This window comes from Mustelus asterias, chromosome 26 (genome assembly GCF_964213995.1).
Source record: "Mustelus asterias chromosome 26, sMusAst1.hap1.1, whole genome shotgun sequence".
Taxonomy (NCBI): domain Eukaryota; kingdom Metazoa; phylum Chordata; class Chondrichthyes; order Carcharhiniformes; family Triakidae; genus Mustelus; species Mustelus asterias.
The window spans coordinates 47526901-47545632 of NC_135826.1; the positions used below are offsets into that span (position 1 = coordinate 47526901).

Sequence of the window (18732 nt, forward strand, 5' to 3'; positions counted from 1 at the left end):
AGGGAATAGAAATGTTCAGCTTGGTCTATGCAGCTGCCTGAAGCACCAGGAGGTATGATTGTGAGTTATATCCGTTACTCTCTATAAAGGACCACACCAGACAGAACCACCACAGGCTCAGTCCCACAGAGGTGCTGAGCATTGTTGGGAATGGGCCGAGTCTCTGGACCCTACAGGAGGGAAGGCCCATGAAAATCCATGGATCAATGGGGCCAACCTCAACAAGATTGTGGGCATCACAGTGGCACAGTGGTTAGCACTGCTGCCTCACAGTACCAAGGACCCAGGTTCAATTCTGGCCTTGGGTGACTGACTGTATGGAGTTTGCATGTTATAGAGTCATAGAGAATCATAGATGATGGCAGTTTATATCCCACCCCATCCGGACGTGAGGATCGCACTGGATGAAATATACACCACCACAAATGGGCTTGAGATGAAACATCCCGAGGCCTTGTTCATTGTGGCCAGGAACTTCAATCAGGCCAAGCTCAAGAGCGTACTACCAAGTTACCACCAACACGTCTCCTGTTCCACCAGAGGCCCAAACATCCTAGACCACTGCTACACAAATATCAAACATGCCTATCGCTCTATCGCCCGCCCACACTTTGGCAAATCAGACCACAAGGCTGTGCTCGTGCTCCCGGCTTACAAGCAAAAACTGAAGCGGGAGAATCCATCAAAGAGAGTCGTGCAATGTTGGTCTGAGGAATCGGATGTTTCCTATGGGGCTGCTTGGAGTCAGTGGACTGGTCAGTATTTTAAAACTCTGCGACCAGCCTGAACGAGTACGCCACTGCAGTAACTGACTTCATTACTAAGTGTGTAGAAGATCGTGTGCCAAAGAAGCAAATCTGTGTGTTCCCCAACCGGAAACCATGGATGAACAGGGATATCCACTGCTTGCTGAAGTCCAGGTCTGAGGCACTCAAGTCAGGCGACACTGACCTATACAAGAAAGCCAGGTACGATCTAAGGAGATCCATCAAAGATGTCAAAAGAAGTACCAGACCAAGCTAGAGTCTCAGGCTAGCCACACCGACCCCCACCAACTATGGCAAGGTCTACAAGACATAACAGGCTACAAGATGAAGGCATGTAAAATTGCCAGCTCCAACGCAGCCCTCCCTGATGAGCTCAATGCATTTGATGCCCGTTTTGAGCAAGAGGTCAGCGAGAGCATGCCCTCCACCCTGGAAGCCTTGGATGAACCTGTATCTGGGGTCACCATTGCAGATCTCAGAGCAGTTTTCTCGAAGGTCAACCCATGGAAAACGACTGGCCCGGATGGGGTACCCGAACAAGCGGGAGTATTTGCAGACATCTTCAACCTCTCTTTACAACAATCTGAGGTCCCTATCTGCTTCAAGAAGACGACCATCATCCCGGTACCTAAGAAAACCCAAGCAGCGTGCCTCAATGACTATTGTCCGGTGGCTCTGACATCCATCATTATGAAGTGCTTTGAAAGGCTAGTCATGGCACGAATCAATTCCTGCCTCCCGGACTGCCTGGATCCACTACAGTTTGCCTTCCGCCGCAACAGGTCCACAGTAGATGCCATCTCCTTGGCCTTGCACTCAACCCTGGAACATCTAGATTACAAGGACACCGATGTCAGACTCCTATTTATTGATGACAGCTCAGCCTTCAACACTATTATTCCCATGAAACTCATCTCCAAACTTCGTGGCCTGGGCCTCGGCACCTCCCTCTGTGACTGGATCCTGAACTTCCGAACTCACAGACCACAATCAGTAAAAATAGACAACAACAACACCTCCAAGTTCATCCTCAACACCGGTGCCCTACAAGGCTGTGTTCTCAGCCCCTTACTATACTCCTTATACACCTATGACTGTGTGGCCAAATTCCCCTCCAATTCGATTTTCAAGTTTGCTGACGACACCACCGTAGTGGGACAGATCTCAAACAATGACAAGACAGAGTACAGGAATGAGATAGAGAATCTGGTGAACTGGTGCGGCAACAATAATCTCTCCCTCAATGTTAACAAAACAAAGAAGATTGTCATCGACTTCAGGAAGCGTAAAGGAGAACATGCCCCTGTCTACATCAATGGGGATGAAGTAGAAAGGGTCGAGAGCTTCAAGTTTTTAGGTGTTCAGATCACTCTGTCCTGGTCCCCCCATGCTGACACTATAGCTAAGAAAGCCGACCAATGCCTCTACTTTCTCAGAAGACTAAGGAAATTTGGCATGTCAGCTATGACTCTCAACAACTTTTACAGATGCACCATAGAAAGCATTCTTTCTGGTTGTATCACAGCTTGGTATGGCTCCTGCTCTGCCCAAGACCGCAAGAAACTACAAAAGGTCGTGAATGTAGCCCAATCCATCATGCAAACCAGTCTCCCATCCATTGACTCTGTCTACACTTCCCGCTGCCTCAGCAAAGCAGCCAACATAATTAAGGACCCCACGAACCCCGGACATTCTCTCTTCCACCTTCTTCCATCGGGAAAAAGATACAAAAGTCTGAGTTCACATACCAACTGACTCAAGAACAGCTTCTTCCCTGCAGCTGTCAGACTTTTGAATGGACTTACCTTGAAATAAGTTGATCTTTCTCGACACCCTAGCTATGATTGTAACACTACATACTACACTCTCTCGTTTCCTTCTCTATGAACGATATGCTTTGTCTGTATAGCGTGCAAGAAACAATACTTTTCACTGTATGTTAATACATGTGACAATAATAAATCAAATCAAAGAGGTTTACAGCATGGAAATAGGCCCTTCGGCCCAACTTGTCCATGCCGCCCTTATTTTTGAACCACTAAGCTAGTCCCAATTGCCCGCGTTTGGCCCATATTCCTCCATACCCATCTTACCCATGTAACTGTCTAAATGCTTTTTAAAAGACAAAATTGGACATTCTCCCCATGTCTGCGTGGGTTTCCTCCGGGTGCTCCTGTTTCCTCCCACAATCCAAAGGTGTGCAGGTTGGATGGATTGGCTGTGCTAAATTGCCCCTTAGTTTCCCAAGATGAGTAGTTTAGGAGGGATTAGTGGCGTAACTATGTGGGGTTATGGGTAAAGGGCCTGGGTGGGGGTGGATAGTTGGTGCAGATTCTGTGGGCTGAATGGCCTCCTTCTGTCGGGATTCTATGATTCTCAGATTGAAACAGGGGCCAAACCCCACATGTTTGAACTGATATAGCAAATACAGTTGGGGGTTGGAGAAGGTTTGCTTTAGAGGGGCTGAGATGGTTTTGACAGCAAAGTCCAGTAAACCCAGCAATTGACTATAAAACTGAAAGGGGAGACTAACATCTTTAGACAGTAAAAAACAGACAGGGAGTGGAAAGTTGTTTGAAACAGTTGTTTCCAGGCACCTAGAAACACAAGGAAAACTGAAGGAGCAGGAATCATTGATAATGCTATGTTACATACTCTCCGCGGTATAATGAAATCTCTGGATGCAGCCATATGGAAGTACTTCACAGGAAATCGGCCTTCTTCAAAATTTAATAAGGAAGTGATTGTTAAAATAAACAGGTGCAGGGAAGATTGTGCATAGTTCTTTTCGAATCGCAATGGATCCTCCAGGGCGGTATGGTAGCACGATGGTTAGCGCTGCTGCCTGCCTAACAATGCCAGGGACCCGGGTTCGATTCCTGGCTTGGGTCACTGTCTGTGCGGAGTCTGCATGTTCTCTCCATGTCTATGTAGTTTCCTCCAAGTACTCAGGTTTCCTCCCACAGTCCGAAGGAGATGCTGGTTAGGTGCATTGGCCATGCTAAATTCTCCCTCAGTGTACCTGAACAGGCGCCGGCGTGTGGCGACTATGGGATTTTCACAGTAACCTCATTGCAGTGTTTATGGTAGGCTTCCTTGTGACACAAATAAATAAACTTCTGGTTTCCTCTCACATTTTGAAAGACATGCTGGTTAGGTGCATTGGCCATGCTAAATTCTCCCTCAGTGTACCCAAACAGGCGCCGGAGTGTGGCGACGAGAGGATTTTCACAGTAACTTCATTGCCATGTTAATGTGAGCCGACTTGTGACATTAATAAATGAACTTTAAATTATCTGACCTCCTATTGCGTTTTCATCTTTATCCATCTTTTATTCATCTTCTGCTTTATCTACATGTATAAGACATTTGCACAGTTGTGTTTCTCATTCGCATTTTGTCTTGTCTTGTTGAGTAAATCTGCTTAATGTGTGCTGATTGCAAACTCTGAGGTGAGTTTGGAGGGTATTTAATCAGGCGGGAGGGTGGCAGGTAGGAAGGATGTAGGAAAATGTAGATGTTTTAGAAAGGATGGAGAGGAGGTTTGCCAGGATGTTACAAGGAATGAGGGACTTCAGTTATGAGGAGAGAGTTTGGAAAACAAAGAACAAAGAACAGTACAGCACAGGAACAGGCCCTTCAACCCTCCAAGCCTTTTTCCTCTACGCGGTCCATATCCCTCTCTTCCCTGCCTCATGTATCTGTCAAGATGTCTCTTAGACGTTACTATTGTATCTGCTTCTACCACCCCCTCTGACAGCAAATTCCAGGCACTTGCCACCCTCTGTGCAAAAAACTTACTTCTCACATCTCCTTTAAACTTTGCCCCTTTTGCCATAAACCTATGTCCTCTAGTAATTGACATTTCTACCCTTGGAAAAGACTCCAAGCATCCATTCTATCCATGCCTCGCATGATTTTCTAAACCTCTATCAGGTCACCCCTCAGCCCCCGACGTTCAAATGAAAACAAACTAAATTGGGTCTGTTCTCCTTGGAGCCGAAGGTTATGAGGTGACCCAGAGTCGGTTTAGAGATGGTGGAATGGTGTCACAGAGTCAATGGAGGGAAGGTCTCCCAGTCCCCGGATTGTTGGAGATTGGGCACATGACACAAGATGTGTGTTTAGATCCAGTGGATGTCCTGACGTGCTGACCTTCTTAGGAATTTCCTGGGAAGTTTGAACCTCTAACATTCGGTATCAGTTGTGGCTTATTTGACAGCACTGGAGGTGGAAGGCTGTGGCACCCAAACTTCCCCCTGAAGCCTGAGCACAAAGATGGAGGATGATGCTCCCAGTGCAATACTGAAGGAGTGCCGCATTGTTGGAGGTGCCATCCTTTGGATGTGATATTAAACAGTGGCCCTGTTTGCTATGATTCCACCTAACACAATTCAAAGAAAAGCCCCAGAGTTTTCCTGGTGTCCTGGAAATTTTTTATCTCTCAACTGAGAGAAAAGCAGGAGATCTGGTTACTCATGGGAGCTTGCTGTGCACAATTTGTTTCCTATTTAACAACAATGACTACTAGGGCAGCACGGTGGCACAGTGGTTAGCACTGTGGCCTCACAGTGCCAGGGACTTGAGTTCGATTCCTGGCTTGGGTCACTGTCTGTGTGGAGTCTGCACAATCTCCCCGTGTCTGCGTGGGTTTCCTCTGGGTGCTCCGGTTTCCTCCCACAATCCAAAGATGTGCAGGTTAGGTGGATTGGCCATGCTAAATTGCCCCTTGTGTCAGCAGTATTAGCTAGGGTAAATGCATGGGGTTATGGGGATAGGGCATGGGTGGGATTGTGGTTGGTGCAGACTTGGTGGGCCAAATGGCCTCCTTCTGCACTGTAGGATTCTATGTCAAAAGCACTTTAATGGCTGTCAAGCGCTTTGGGATGCTCTGCGATCTTTAAAGACGTGGGGGACAACTCTTCTGTCCTGCCCGCCATGAGAATCGTAGCATTGTGAGAGCATGCATTGACCTCGGGCGGGACTTTCCGGTTTTGGCGTGGAATCCCAAATCGGAAAATTCCACCCATGGTATGAATGCAAGTTTTTCTGTTTTATTTATTTCCACATCGAGGATGTTGCATGCCGAAATACAAATTTCAGGGATCTTGGTTACCTTCCGACTTCTGTCACACTGTCATCGTGGTTTTTTTGTTAAAACTTTTTGAAATTCATTCATGGGATGTGGGCGTCACTGGCAAGGCCAGAATTTGTTGCCCATCCCTATTGCCCTTGAGAAGGTGGTGGTGAGCTGCCTTCTTGAAATCGCTGCAAACCATGTGGTGTAGGTACACGCACAGCGCTGTTAGAGAGGGAGTTCCAAGAGTTTGACCCAGCAATAGTACAGGAACAGTGATATAGTTCCAAGTCAAGATGGTGAGTGGCTTGGAGGAGAACCTGCAAGTGATATGTTCCCATGTGTCTGCGACCTTATCCTTCGAGATGGTAGTGGTTATGGGTTTGGATTTTGCTATTGAAGAAACCTTGGTGAGTTCCTTCAGTGCATCAAGTAGATCATAGAGTAATACAATCCCTACAATTCAGGAAGAGGCCATACGGCCCATTGAGTCTACATCAACTCTCCGACAAAGTATCTTACCCAGGCCCTATCCCCTGTAATACCACATATTTACCCTGCTAATCCTCCTAACCTACACTTGGGACACTAAGGGGCAATTTACCATGGCCAATGCACCTAATCTGCCCATCTTTGGACTGTGGGAGGAAACTGGAGCACCCAGAGGAAACCCACGCAGACACAGGGAGAACGTGCAAACACCACACAGACAGTGACCCGAGCCGGGAATCGAACCCAGGTCCCTGGTGCTGAGAGGCAGCAGTGCTAACCACTGTGCCACCGTAGATGGTACACACTGCAATGTGTGTCAGTGGTGGAGGGAATGAGTGTTTGTGCATGTGGTGCCAAGTAAGCGGGCTGCTTTGTCTTGGATGGTGTCAAGCTTCAGGAGTGTTGTTAGAGCTGCACTCAACCAGGAAAGTGGAGAGCATTCCATCACACTCCTGACCTGTGCCTTGTGGATACCTGCTACTGTAGACACAGTATTTATATGGCTAGCCCAGTTCAGTCTCTGATCAATGGTAACCCCAGGATGTTGATATTGGGGGATTCAGCGACGGTAATTCATGTCAAGGAGTGATGGTTAGATTCCTCTCTAGTTGGAAATGGCCATTGCCTGGCACTTGTGTGGAACAAATGTTACTTGCCACTTTTCAAGCCTGGACATTGTCCAGGTTTTGCTGCATTTGGACATGGACTGCTTCAGTACTTGAGAAGTCGTGAATGGTGCTGAACATTTTAAGTTGTTTTAAGTTTAAGTTTTAAGTTTAGGTTTAAATTTTTTAAAAAAGTTTATTTATGCCTGTCACAAGAAGGCTTACATTAACACTGCAATGAAGCTACTGTGAAAACATTGTTCCATCATTAGTGAACATCCCTATTTCTGACCTTATAATGGAGGGAAGGTCATTGATGAAGCAGCTGAAGATGGTTGGGCCTCGGACACTCCCCTGAGGAACTCCTGCAGTGATGTTTTGGAGCTGAGACAATTGAACTCCCAGAACCACAACCATCTTCCTTTGTGATAGGTTTGACGCCAACCAATGGAGAGTTTTCCCCTGATTCCCATAGACTCTTGATGCCACACTCAGTCAAATGATGTCAATGTCAGTCACCTCACTGAGTGACTGCTAAGGCCATTTCAGAGGACCGCTAAGAATCAACCTAATTGCTGTAAGACTGGAATCACATGTAGGCCAGACCCGGTAAAGATGGCAGGTTTCCTTCCTAAGTGACACTAGATGGGATTTAATGACAATCCCAGTTGTTATACAGTCACTATTACTAATACTAGCTTTTTATTCCAATTTTATTGAATTTGCTGAATTTATATTTCCCAGCTGCTGTGTTGGGATTGTGAATTCACTTCTCTGATCATTAATCTGAGTCTCTGATTGTGAATCCAGTAATAAAACCATTCTGCTGCTGTACTCGAGTGAGTGGATTCGTTTTATCGAGGGAATGTGAGTGCATGGTAGTATGTCTGTATGCATGGAGGGAGTGTGTGTCAGTGTGCGTTTCTGCTTTGACATCTTAACATCACTTCCCCCCCATCCCCTACCCTCTGCAGCAACTTTATTCCTGAAAGCTTCCTCATGGAATCCAGAGTGAGGCAGAACTCTGGGGGAGTCAAAACAAACTTACTGCAATGAGTAGCGCCAGGGTCCAGTCATGCTCCTCATCACCTGAAAGGGAAACAGAGAGGGAGAAAGAGAAGCATCAGTAACAATTTCATCACATTTTACTCTTAGGCAGCTTTATAAGTTGCTTAGCCCTCAGCATCAAGGAGCCCCCTCAAAACCGGAGTCAATGGGAATCAGAGGGAAAAGTCTCAACTGATTGGAGTGAGTGTTATCACAAAGGAAGATGGCCAGAATCATAGAATCCCTACAGTGCAGAAGGAGGCTATTTGGCCCATCGGGCCTCCACCAACAACAATCCCACCCAGCCCCTATCCCGTCACCCCACCTATTTACACCGCTAATCCCCCTAACCTACACATCTTGGGACACTAAGGGGCAATTCAGCATGGCCAATCAATCTAACCCTCACATCTTTGGACTGTGGGAGGAAATGGGAGCACCCGGAGGAAACCCATGCAGACACGGTGAGAATGTGCAAACTCCACACAGACAGGATGGAATTGAACTTGGATCCCTGGCGATGTGAGGCAGCAGTGCTAACCATTGTGTCACCGTACCGACCATTTTAGTTATTGGAGGTCAATCATCTCAATCAAACCCTGGACATTATTGCTGGATTTCCTCAGGACAGTGTCCGAAGCCCAACCATCTTAATGTTTAAGTTTATTTATTATAGTCACAAGTCGGCTTACATTAACACTGCAATGAAGTTACTGTGAAAATCCCCTAGTCACCACATCCCAGTGCCTGTTAGGGTACACTGAGGGAGAATTTAGCATGGCCAATGCACCTAACCAGCACGCCTTTTGGAGTGTGGGAGGAAACTGGAGCACCCGGAGGAAACCCACGCAGACACGGGGAGAACGTGCAGACTCCGCACAAACAGTAGCCCAAGTCAGGAATGGAACCCGGATCCTTGGCACTGTGACTCAGTAGTGCTAACCACTGTGCCACCATGCTGCCTTCAACTGCATCATCAATGACCTTCCTTCCATTATAAGGTCAGAAGTGAGGATGTCCGCTGATGATTGCACAACATTCAGCACCATTCCCAACTCCTCCCATACTGCAGCAGCCTGTGTCCATATGCGGCGAGACCGGAACAACATTCAGGCTTGGGTTGATGAGTGGTAAGTAACATTTGTGCCAAACAAGTGCCAAGTGATGACCATCTCCAACAAGAGTGAACCCAACTATCTTCCTAATGGCATTACCATCACTGAATCCCCCCACTATCAACATCCTGGGGGTTACCACCGACCAGAAACTGAACTGGACCAGCCATATAAATACTGTCGCTACAGAGCAAGTCAGAGGCTGGGAGTTCTGTGACGAGTAGCTTACTTCCTGTCTCCCCAGAGCCTATACACCATTTACAAAGCACAAGTCAGGGATGTGATGGAATACTCTCCACTTTCCTAGATGAGTACAGCTTCAACAATACTCAAGAGTTGCAACCAATCATCCAAGATAAAGCAGCCTGCTTGATTGGTACCCCATCCACCTCCTCAAATATTCATTCCCTCCACCGCTAATGCACAGTGGCAGCGGCGTGTACCATTTATAAGATGCACTGCAGCAACTCACCAAGGCTCCTTTAACAGCACCTTCCTATGACCTCCACCACCTAGAAGGACAACAGCAGCAGAGGCAAGGGAACATCACCACCTACAAGTTCCCCTCCAATCCACATACCATCCTGACTTGGAACTATATCACTATCTCTTCATTGCCACTGGGGCAAAATTGTAGACCTTTAAATTGAGGGGTGATAGATATAGGACAGATGTCAGAGGTAGGTTCTTCACTCAGAGAGTGGTAAGGGCGTGGAATGCCCTGCCTGCAGCAATAGTGGACTCGCCAACATTAAGGGCATTTAAATGGTCACTGGATAAACATATGGATGATATTGGAATGGTGTAGGTTAGAGGGGCTTTAGATTGGTTTCACTGGTCGGCGCAACATCGAGGGCCGAAGGGCCTGTACTGCGCTGTAATGTTCGATGTTCTATTCTTATGTTGACAAACTGTGGCTCGTGGGATACCGCAAGGGTCAGTACTTGGGCCCCTGCTGTTCACAAAATATATCAAGGATTTGTATGTGGGAACCAAATGTAATTTTCTATGTTCTATCCCTATCAGCACCATGGGTGTACCTACACCAGAGGGACTGCTACTGTTGAACATGGTGGAGCATCACCACCTTCAGGAGGGGAATTATGGTTGGGTGATAAAAATGCTCGCCTAGACAGCAACACCCACATTTTTCTCCCTTTCTTTTGCGCATTTGGGCCACGATTTTACCGGCTCGCCTCGCCCGTCGATGGACGGTAAACTCGCGCGAGAGTCGAGAATTCAGGATCGCGCCCGATTTCTCGGCTCTCGCGATCTTACCGGCACCGATTTCCGGCGCGGTCAGCCTCTCGTCCATTTCCAGCAAGAGGCTGAATATATTATTTAAATTTATTGAAATGATCATTACCATGTGATTAGTGAGCCCGGAACACAATTGTCCAGTTGATTGGCCGTGCTAAATTACCTCTTAGTGTCAGGGGGATTAGCAGGGTAAGTATGTGGCATTACAGGGGTAAGGCCTGGGTGGGATTGTTGTCAGTGCAGGCTGAATGGGCCAAGTGGCCTCCTTCTGCACTGTAGCGATTGTATGATTCTATGGTCATTGCCCAGGTGTGGCACAGGAGATTCACGGTTTTGTTGATCTGCCAATCTGTCACTGCTCTGGCCGACTGCGTTCCTTCTTGGTGCCTTATGGACAAGGCACACCAGCTGGAAATGGCGATGGAGCAGAGGTGGCAACAACAGGCTGGTGGATCAACACTCGCAAGCCAGGGTGGCTGTGGATTTTCTTAAGTCGTTTCTGATTTTGTTTAGACTGAATTGCTCAGGGAGATCTAGAAAGTTGAAGAAAATGCTTAAAGGGAGGGGTTGAGTGTCTTCCTGGCTCTGTTGGTCAGAGCACTATCATTCTCTGGGTCACAAAGCTGGGGTTTAAATCATAGAATCATAGAAACCCTACAGTGCAGAAAGAGGCCATTTGGCCCATCGAGTCTGCACCGACCACAATCCCACCCAGGCCCTAACCCCATATGCCTACACATTTACCCGCTAATCCCTCTAACCTATGCATCTCAGGACAGGAAGGGGCAATTTTAGCATGGCCAATCAACCTAACCCGCACACCTTTGGACTGCGGGAGGAAACTGGAGCACCCGGAGGAAACCCACGCAGACACGAGGAGAATGTGCAAACTCCGCACAGACAGTGACTCAAGCCGGGAATCGAACCCAGGTCCCTGGAGCTGTGAAGCAGCAGTGCTAACCACTATGCCACCGTGCCGCCCTCTTGACTGATTCTGCTCTTGACCGATGCTTCAGCGCAGTGTTGATCTTGGTGGAGATTTGCACGTTGGGCCTTGGTCCTTGATCTAAGCTTTTCTATTCAAATAAAAAGACTCCCTCAACATATTACAATTCACAGAATCATAAAATCTACAGTGCTGAAGGAGGCTATTTGGCCCATCGAGTCTGAACCGACCACAATCCCACCCAGACCCTATCCCCATAACCCCATGCATTTACCCTAGCTAGTCCCCCTGACACTAAGGGGCAATTTAGCATGGCCAATCCAATTGGGGCGGCACGGTGGCACAGTGGTTAGCACTGCTGCCTCACAGTGCCAGGGACCCGGGTTCAATTCCCGGCTTGGGTCACTGTCTGTGTGGAGTTTGCTCATTCTCCCCGTGTCTGCATGTGTTTCCTCCGGGTGCTCCGGTTTCCTCTCACAGAACAAAAGATGTGCAGGTTAGGTGAACTGGCTATGCTAAATTCTCCCTCAGGGTACCTGAACAGCTGCTGGAGTGTGGCGACTCGGGGATTTTCACAGTAACTTCATTGCAGTGTGAATGTAAACCTACTTATGACTAATAACTATACTTTACTTTACCTAACCAGCGCGTCTTTGGACTGTGGGAGGAAACCGGTGCACCCGGAGGAAACCCAATTGTTAAGAGCTGAACAGTCATTCCAATCTCACTGGGCAGCACATTGGGACACCTTCTTGGTGGTAGGCCCAGGGACATGAGATATATTCTCCCCTGTTTTTCTGAAGCTCCCATTCTCACCTTCAATAATCTTAAAAAATAACTATCACTAATCCCTGGCCCTTGTCTATTTAATCTTCTCACCTCATCCCAGTCTCCATGGTCCGTGCAGGTGTCCGCAGGGCCGAGCATTCCACACATCTTTCACATTCTAACGTAGCTCTTTGCTATACTAACCCATTGTGTAACCTGACGCTTTACATAACAAGACCATTGCTGCACATTGCAGGAGAAATCAGTCACTGCGATAGTTTACATTTTCACTCCATCAAGTAAAAGAAGTGTTTATGTGAGAAGGCGACAAAGGGAGGGGGTGTGGGTGGGGGTGGGTGGGGGGGGGTGAGGTGAGGGTGGGGGGGCCTCCAACAGCATTCAAGAAGCTTGACACCATTCAGGATAAAGCAGCTCGTTTGATTGGCACACCATCCACCTTCAACGTTCACTCTCTCCCCCACTGATGCACAGTAGCAGTGTGTACCATCTACATGATGCACTGCAGGAACTCACCAAGACTCCTTCAACAGCATCTTCCATGCCCACATCCTCTGCCATCTAGAAAGACAGAGCTAGCAGCTGCATGGGAAGACTACCACCTGGAAGTTCCCCTCCAAGCCACTCACTGTCCTGACTTGGAAATGTATTGCCTTTCCTTCATTGTCACTGAGTCAAAATCCTGGCACTCCCTTCCTAACAGCATTGTGGGTGTACCTACGGTAGGTGTACTGTTGCAGTTCAAGAGTGCGTAACACCACCTGCTTAAGGGCAATTAGGGATGGGCACTAACTTCTGGCCTAGCCAGTGACGCCCAAATCCCGTGAAGGAATAAATAAAGGGTCACGGAGTTCTACAAGGTTACAGTCAGCCAATCGCCAATGCTGTTCTCCTTGGCGCAACACAGTGGCACAGTGATTAATGCTGCTACCTCACAGCACTAGGGTCCAGAGTTTGATTCCCGGCTTGGGTGACTGTGGGGAGTTTGCACATTCTCCCCGTGTCTGTGTGGGTTTCCTCCGGGTGCTCCGGTTTCCTCCCACAGTTCGAAAGTTAGGTGCATTGGCCATGCTAAATTCTCCCTCAGTGTACCCGAACAGGGGCCGGAGTGTGGCAACTAGGGGATTTTCACAGTAACTTCATTGCAGTGTTAATGTAAGCCTACTTGTGACACTAATAAATAAACTAAACATTTTTAAAAAATCATTGAGTTCCAACAACTGTGTGTTGATCAATAATTCACAATCAAAAGGAGAAGCTTACTGCAGCACCTTCACGGAGACTGTCAGTGAGAGACCATTGGGTGATGTGTATCTGAGAGTGGCCTGGTTAACACCTGCCTGATTAGTGAAATCTTGACTTTCAGTCAGGGACAACTTGTCCAAGATCCTTTTGCCTTTTCGATATACACAAAATATCGATTGGTCACGCCTGTGTTTACTTTTCGGTAAAAAATAAGGGGCGGCACGGTGGCACAGTGGTTAGCACTGCTGCCTCACAGCACCAGGGACCCGGGTTCAATTCCCGGCTCGGGTCAATGTCTGTGTGGAGTTTGCACATTCTCCCCATGTCCGCGTGGGTTTCCTCCGGATGCTCCGGTTTCCTCCCACACTCCAAAGATGTGTGGGTTAGGTTGATTGGCCATGCTAAATTGTCCCTTAGTGTCAGGGGGATTAGCAGGGTAAATATGTGGGGTTATGGGAATAGGGCTTGGGTAAGGTTGTGGTCGGTGCAAACTTGATAGGCCGAATGGCTCCTTCTGCACTGTAGGGATTCTATTGATTTGATTTATTATTGTCACATGTATTGGGATACATGAAAAGTATTGTTTCTTGCGCACGATACAGAGAAAACATACTGTTCATAGAGTATATAGGGGAGAAGGAAAGGAGAGGGTGCAGAATGAGTCAGGGTATTGCTAGACCATCCTTTTTTAAAGTTAAAGTTTATTTATTAGTCATAAGTAGGCTTACATTAATACTGCAATGAAGGTACTGTGAAAATCCCCTAGTCGCCACGCTCCAGCGCCTGTTTGGGTACACTGAGGGAGAATTTAGCTTGGTCAATCCACCTAACCAACACGTCTTTGGACTGTGGAAGGAAACTGGAGCACCCGGAGGAAACTCATGCAGACACAGGGAGAACGTGCAAACTGCACACGGACAGTGACCCAAGCCGGAAATTGAATCCGGGTCCCCGGCGCTGTGAGGCAGCAGTGCTAGCCACTGTGCCACCGTTGTGGGACATGAGTGTCACTGGCTGGCCAGCATTTATTGCCCATCCCTAGTAGCACTTGGAGGGCAGTTGAGAGTCAACCACATTGCTGTGGCTCTGGAGTCACATGTAGGCCTGACCGGGTCAGGACAGCAGATTTCCTTCCCTAAAGGACATTAGTGAACCAGATGGATTTTTCCGACATTCGACGATGATTTCATGGTCATCAGTAGGTTCTTAATTCCAGATATCTTTTATTGAATTCAAATTCCACCATCTGCCGTGGTGGGATTCGAACCCGGCTCTCCAGAACATTTGCTGAATTTCTGGATTAATAGTCAAGCGATTATATCACTAGGCCATCACCTCCTCCTCTGCAGTCATTTTCAACATTCCTGGTCTTCTAATGAAGTCTCAGGTCTCCATCAACAGCAGGCTAACCAGCTAACTTATTCAAAATAGATGAACAACTGGTTAGGAACATTAATATCCTTAGAACCCAAGGCTATTAACCAGCTTGTCTTAATCCGACCTGAAGCTTTTCTGTCCACTGCTTAACTGCCCGTAGCTTGTACTGATTACATGGAGATGAAGTTGCTTTGTTTGTACATGGGTATTGTGTCCGCACTTTGATCCTGTGAGGTCAGTTCTGTGTCTTTAACATGTTGGCTGAAACTATTCACTCGGAAACATAGCAAACTGGTTGAAGACAAGTCTCCAGAGGCAGAGGTAGTAACAATTACCACTGGCATCCCCCCCACCATCACCACATCTCCACACCAAACCCCACCAAATTTTCTGCCTGACTCTCTTGGGCGGCATGGTGGCACAGTGGTTAGCACTGCTGTATTACAGTGCTAGGGACCTGGGTTCGATTCCCGGCTTAGGTCACTGTCTGTGTGGAGTCTGCACGTTCTCCCAGTGTCTGCGTGGGTTTTTTCCGGGTGCTCCGGTTTCCTCCCACAGTCCAAAGATGTGCAGGTTAGGTGGCTTGGCCATGCTAAATTGCCCCTTAGTGTCCCAAGAATTTTGTTTTTTTTTTTAGTGTCAAAAGTAGGTTTACATTAACACTGCAATGACGTTACTGTGAAAATCCCCTGACTTCATCGCAGTGTTAATGTAAGCCTACTTGTGACACTAATAAAAGAAAAAAAATCACTCACCTGATGAAGGGGCAGCGCTCTGAAAGCTTGTGATTCCAAATAAACTGTTGGACTTTAAGCTGATGTTGTGAGACTTCTCACTAAGCCTAATTGAGACACTAATGGATTGGCCAAGCTAAATTGTCCCTTAGTGACCCAAAATGTGTAGGTTAGGGGGATTAGTGGGTAAATATGTGGTTCTACTGGGATATTGCCTGCGTGGGATGGTCTGTTGGAGAGTTGGTGCAGACTCGATGGATCGAATGGCCTCCTTTACGAAAGACACTGACTTGGTGTGAACTGACTCTGGTGTGAACTGACTCTGGTGTGAACTGACTGCTCCAAGCCCACAGGAAGAGTCTCTCCTCGAGCTTGGTATGAAGACATTCATAAAAGAGGAAGAAATGAAAATGTGTTGAAAAGATGGAATCTCGCACCCAAAATGGATAGGTTAATGCCCTGTGGGGAGACTATTTGTACTGGTGGATGGATTAGACATACCGCAAGGTGTGTTTGTTTATACTATATGAAAGAGAATCATCCCTTTTCAGTGCCTTTATGAAGGGCAAAGTTGGAATCAGAGACTTTGATGAACTCAGGGACAGCTACGAAACAAACCTGTGAAAGACAGAGACAAGAAGATGCTGTAATCTCATTCCAGCTGCCACTGTTGATTTCTCATACCTTCAGGACAGTTGACCTAGTTCCAAGGGGCCTTTGTGAATTTGACATTCCCAGGCAATGTCTTTATTCGAGTTGTGGCCGCACTTACTGCTGTCAATAATCCAAACTGAAGTGTAGTCAACAGGAACAGCAACACATCTGACCCGAGGCCCTTTCTGACAGGGATTACCTGGCTCCAGTCAAGGGGCTTCTGCTTTTCTTTTGGTTTGTACTTCAGCTTCCTTTCATTTTATTTTTGGGTACCAGTCGCTCTGTGGTCCCTACAATCGAGCCCACTCTCTCGGTGGGATTTTATGGCCTCGCTCGTCCCGAAACCGTAAAATCCCGACCGAGGTCAACGGAGCTTTCCATGGTCCGCCCCTCACCCGCTCCGATTCCCATGGTGGGCGGGACTGTAAAATTCCAGCCATAATGCCCACACTCCAGTTTTTGGATCACTGGATGGAATCCAGGGTTGGGCCTAGGCCTGTGCAGGTGAACTTCAATGCCTTAAGAGAGAGACTGTGGGTGAAATCTCACCAAAAAATGGCAAAGTGTTGCTTCTGGTGAGAAAACTGGTGTGTTGCTCTCCAGAGAAACTGGTTGGTTTTCTCTCCAGATCTTATGACACCCTGCCAAAAAAAAACAAGGGGGCTAGGTGGCTCAATATGCCGGCAAAACCCCGCTGCTCAGCGATCGAGGTGCCATCTTTACAGGATGCCCCGATCAGAATCTCAGGAAACCTCCCACCCCACAGCCCACCACGGAGGTCTCAGGGACTCCCCTTCTCCACCCCTGATCAGAGTTGGCACTTCTCTATCCCTGCCACGATTATCAATTTCTTCTCCCTGGCCTCCCCACCCACCAACCGTTCCGCCCCCACCGAGCATCAGCCCCTTCTCCTCCCACCCCCACCCCCCCAAATCACCGGCACCTTCCCACCTTCAGCCCCACCCCCCGACCCCCAACACAGTCTGAGTCGGCACCCACCTTCAGCACCCACTCCTCACCCATGGCATTCCCTGCTCCTCCGTCTGCCAAGACACCAGCGCATCTGAGTGAATCACACTCCCCCACCAATAAGACTTCCACTGGGGCCTGCCGTTTGGCACAGGATGGCACTGCTGAGTTGGCACTGCCAGAATGGCATGGTGCCAACCTGAGCAAAGGAACAGTGCCAGGGGCCATTACCAGGCCACTGACTGGCTGTGTCCCTCTCTCCCGAGGGTTATACTTACCTTTACATCCCTGGGGAGACCCCTACAAAAGGTTTACACTTTTGTAAGTGGCACCAACGCCACATCATGCCAACACCCACTGAATACCCGGCAATGGGGGAAGTCACGGAGAGAGTGCTTGCTAATGACAGGCCAATGTACTAAAATGTACTTTCTATTTTTCAATTCATTCGTGGGACATGGGCGTCGCTGGCTGGCCAGCATTTATTGCCCATCCCTAGTTGCCCAAGGGTAGTTGAGAGTCAACCACATTGCTGTGGTCCAGCGACGTGTTTCACACCACACTGCTGGCGAGGGGCCGGTAAGATCGGAACTCGGAAACTCACTGGCGTGAATCACACTCTCTGGATCTTGGGTGTGCGCCGCTATTCTCCCAGGCGGAGAGTGCTGGCTCAAAATTGCCCTCCGTGAGTAGAACCTAGGAATGAGGGAAAATACTTTCAAAAGAAAGAGTCCCATGTTTGAAAGTAGTAAAACATGACCGTTAATAACCACATTGCTCAGCAATTGATTCTTAGTAATGTGAATAGCAATAAAATATTTCTGTTAAAACTAAAGCCTTCCATTGTCTCACTCCTTCCTATCTCATTTACCCTTCTCCATCACTCCCAGAACCTACCAGCTTTCCATTCCTCTCACACCGGCCTCTTGTACACCTACCCCAACCAACCCTATCACCCCACCAGTGGTGGTTGTACCATTTTGATTTATTATTGTCACATGTATTGGTATATGATGAAAAGTATTGTTTCTTACGCCCTATACAGACAAAGCATACCATACGTAGAGAAGGAAAGGAGAGAGTGCAGAATGTAGTGTTACAGTCACAGCTAGGGTGTAGAGAAAGATCAACTTAATGCAAGGTACGTCCATTCAAAAGTCTGATGACAGCAGCAGGGAAGCAGCTGTTTTTGAGTTGGTTGGTACGTGACCTCAGACTTTTGTACCTTTTTCCCGATGGAAGAAGGTGGAAAAGAGAATATCCAGGGTATGTGTGATCCTTAACTATGCTGGCTGCTTTTCTGAGGCAGCCGGAATGTGTCAATGGGTGGCACTTATTCCCCTTCCTATCCAAGCTTCTTCACTTCTTCACCATCCTCATGAGGACAAAGCCGCCTATTCACATTACTAAGAATCAATTGATTGGCACCCCATCCACTCCCTTAAACATTTAGCCCCTCCACCACTGGAGCTCAGCCGCCTGCAGTCTGTACCATCTACTGCAGCAAGCTGCCAAGTTTCCTTTGACAGCACCTTTCAAACCTACATACGAACAGCACCACTGGAATCCCCCCTCCAAGCCACACATCATTCTGACTTCGAACTATATCGGCCGTTCCTTCACTGTCGCTGGGTCCAAATCTTGGAACTCCTTCCCTA

The 18732-nt window shown here is 47.8% G+C and overlaps 1 protein-coding gene across 2 annotated transcripts in view; it reads right to left on the minus strand.

Moving 5' to 3' along the window:
* Window positions 1-18732, minus strand: part of LOC144479679 (repulsive guidance molecule A-like) — a 123100-nt gene that overhangs the window by 45527 nt on the left and 58841 nt on the right. For both annotated transcript variants that reach the window (XM_078198693.1, XM_078198694.1), the window contains one exon: window positions 7990-8030. In XM_078198693.1, the coding sequence (XP_078054819.1) occupies window positions 7990-8027 (38 nt within the window). In that variant the 5' untranslated portion in view covers window positions 8028-8030. The remainder of the gene's footprint in view (window positions 1-7989; window positions 8031-18732) is intronic.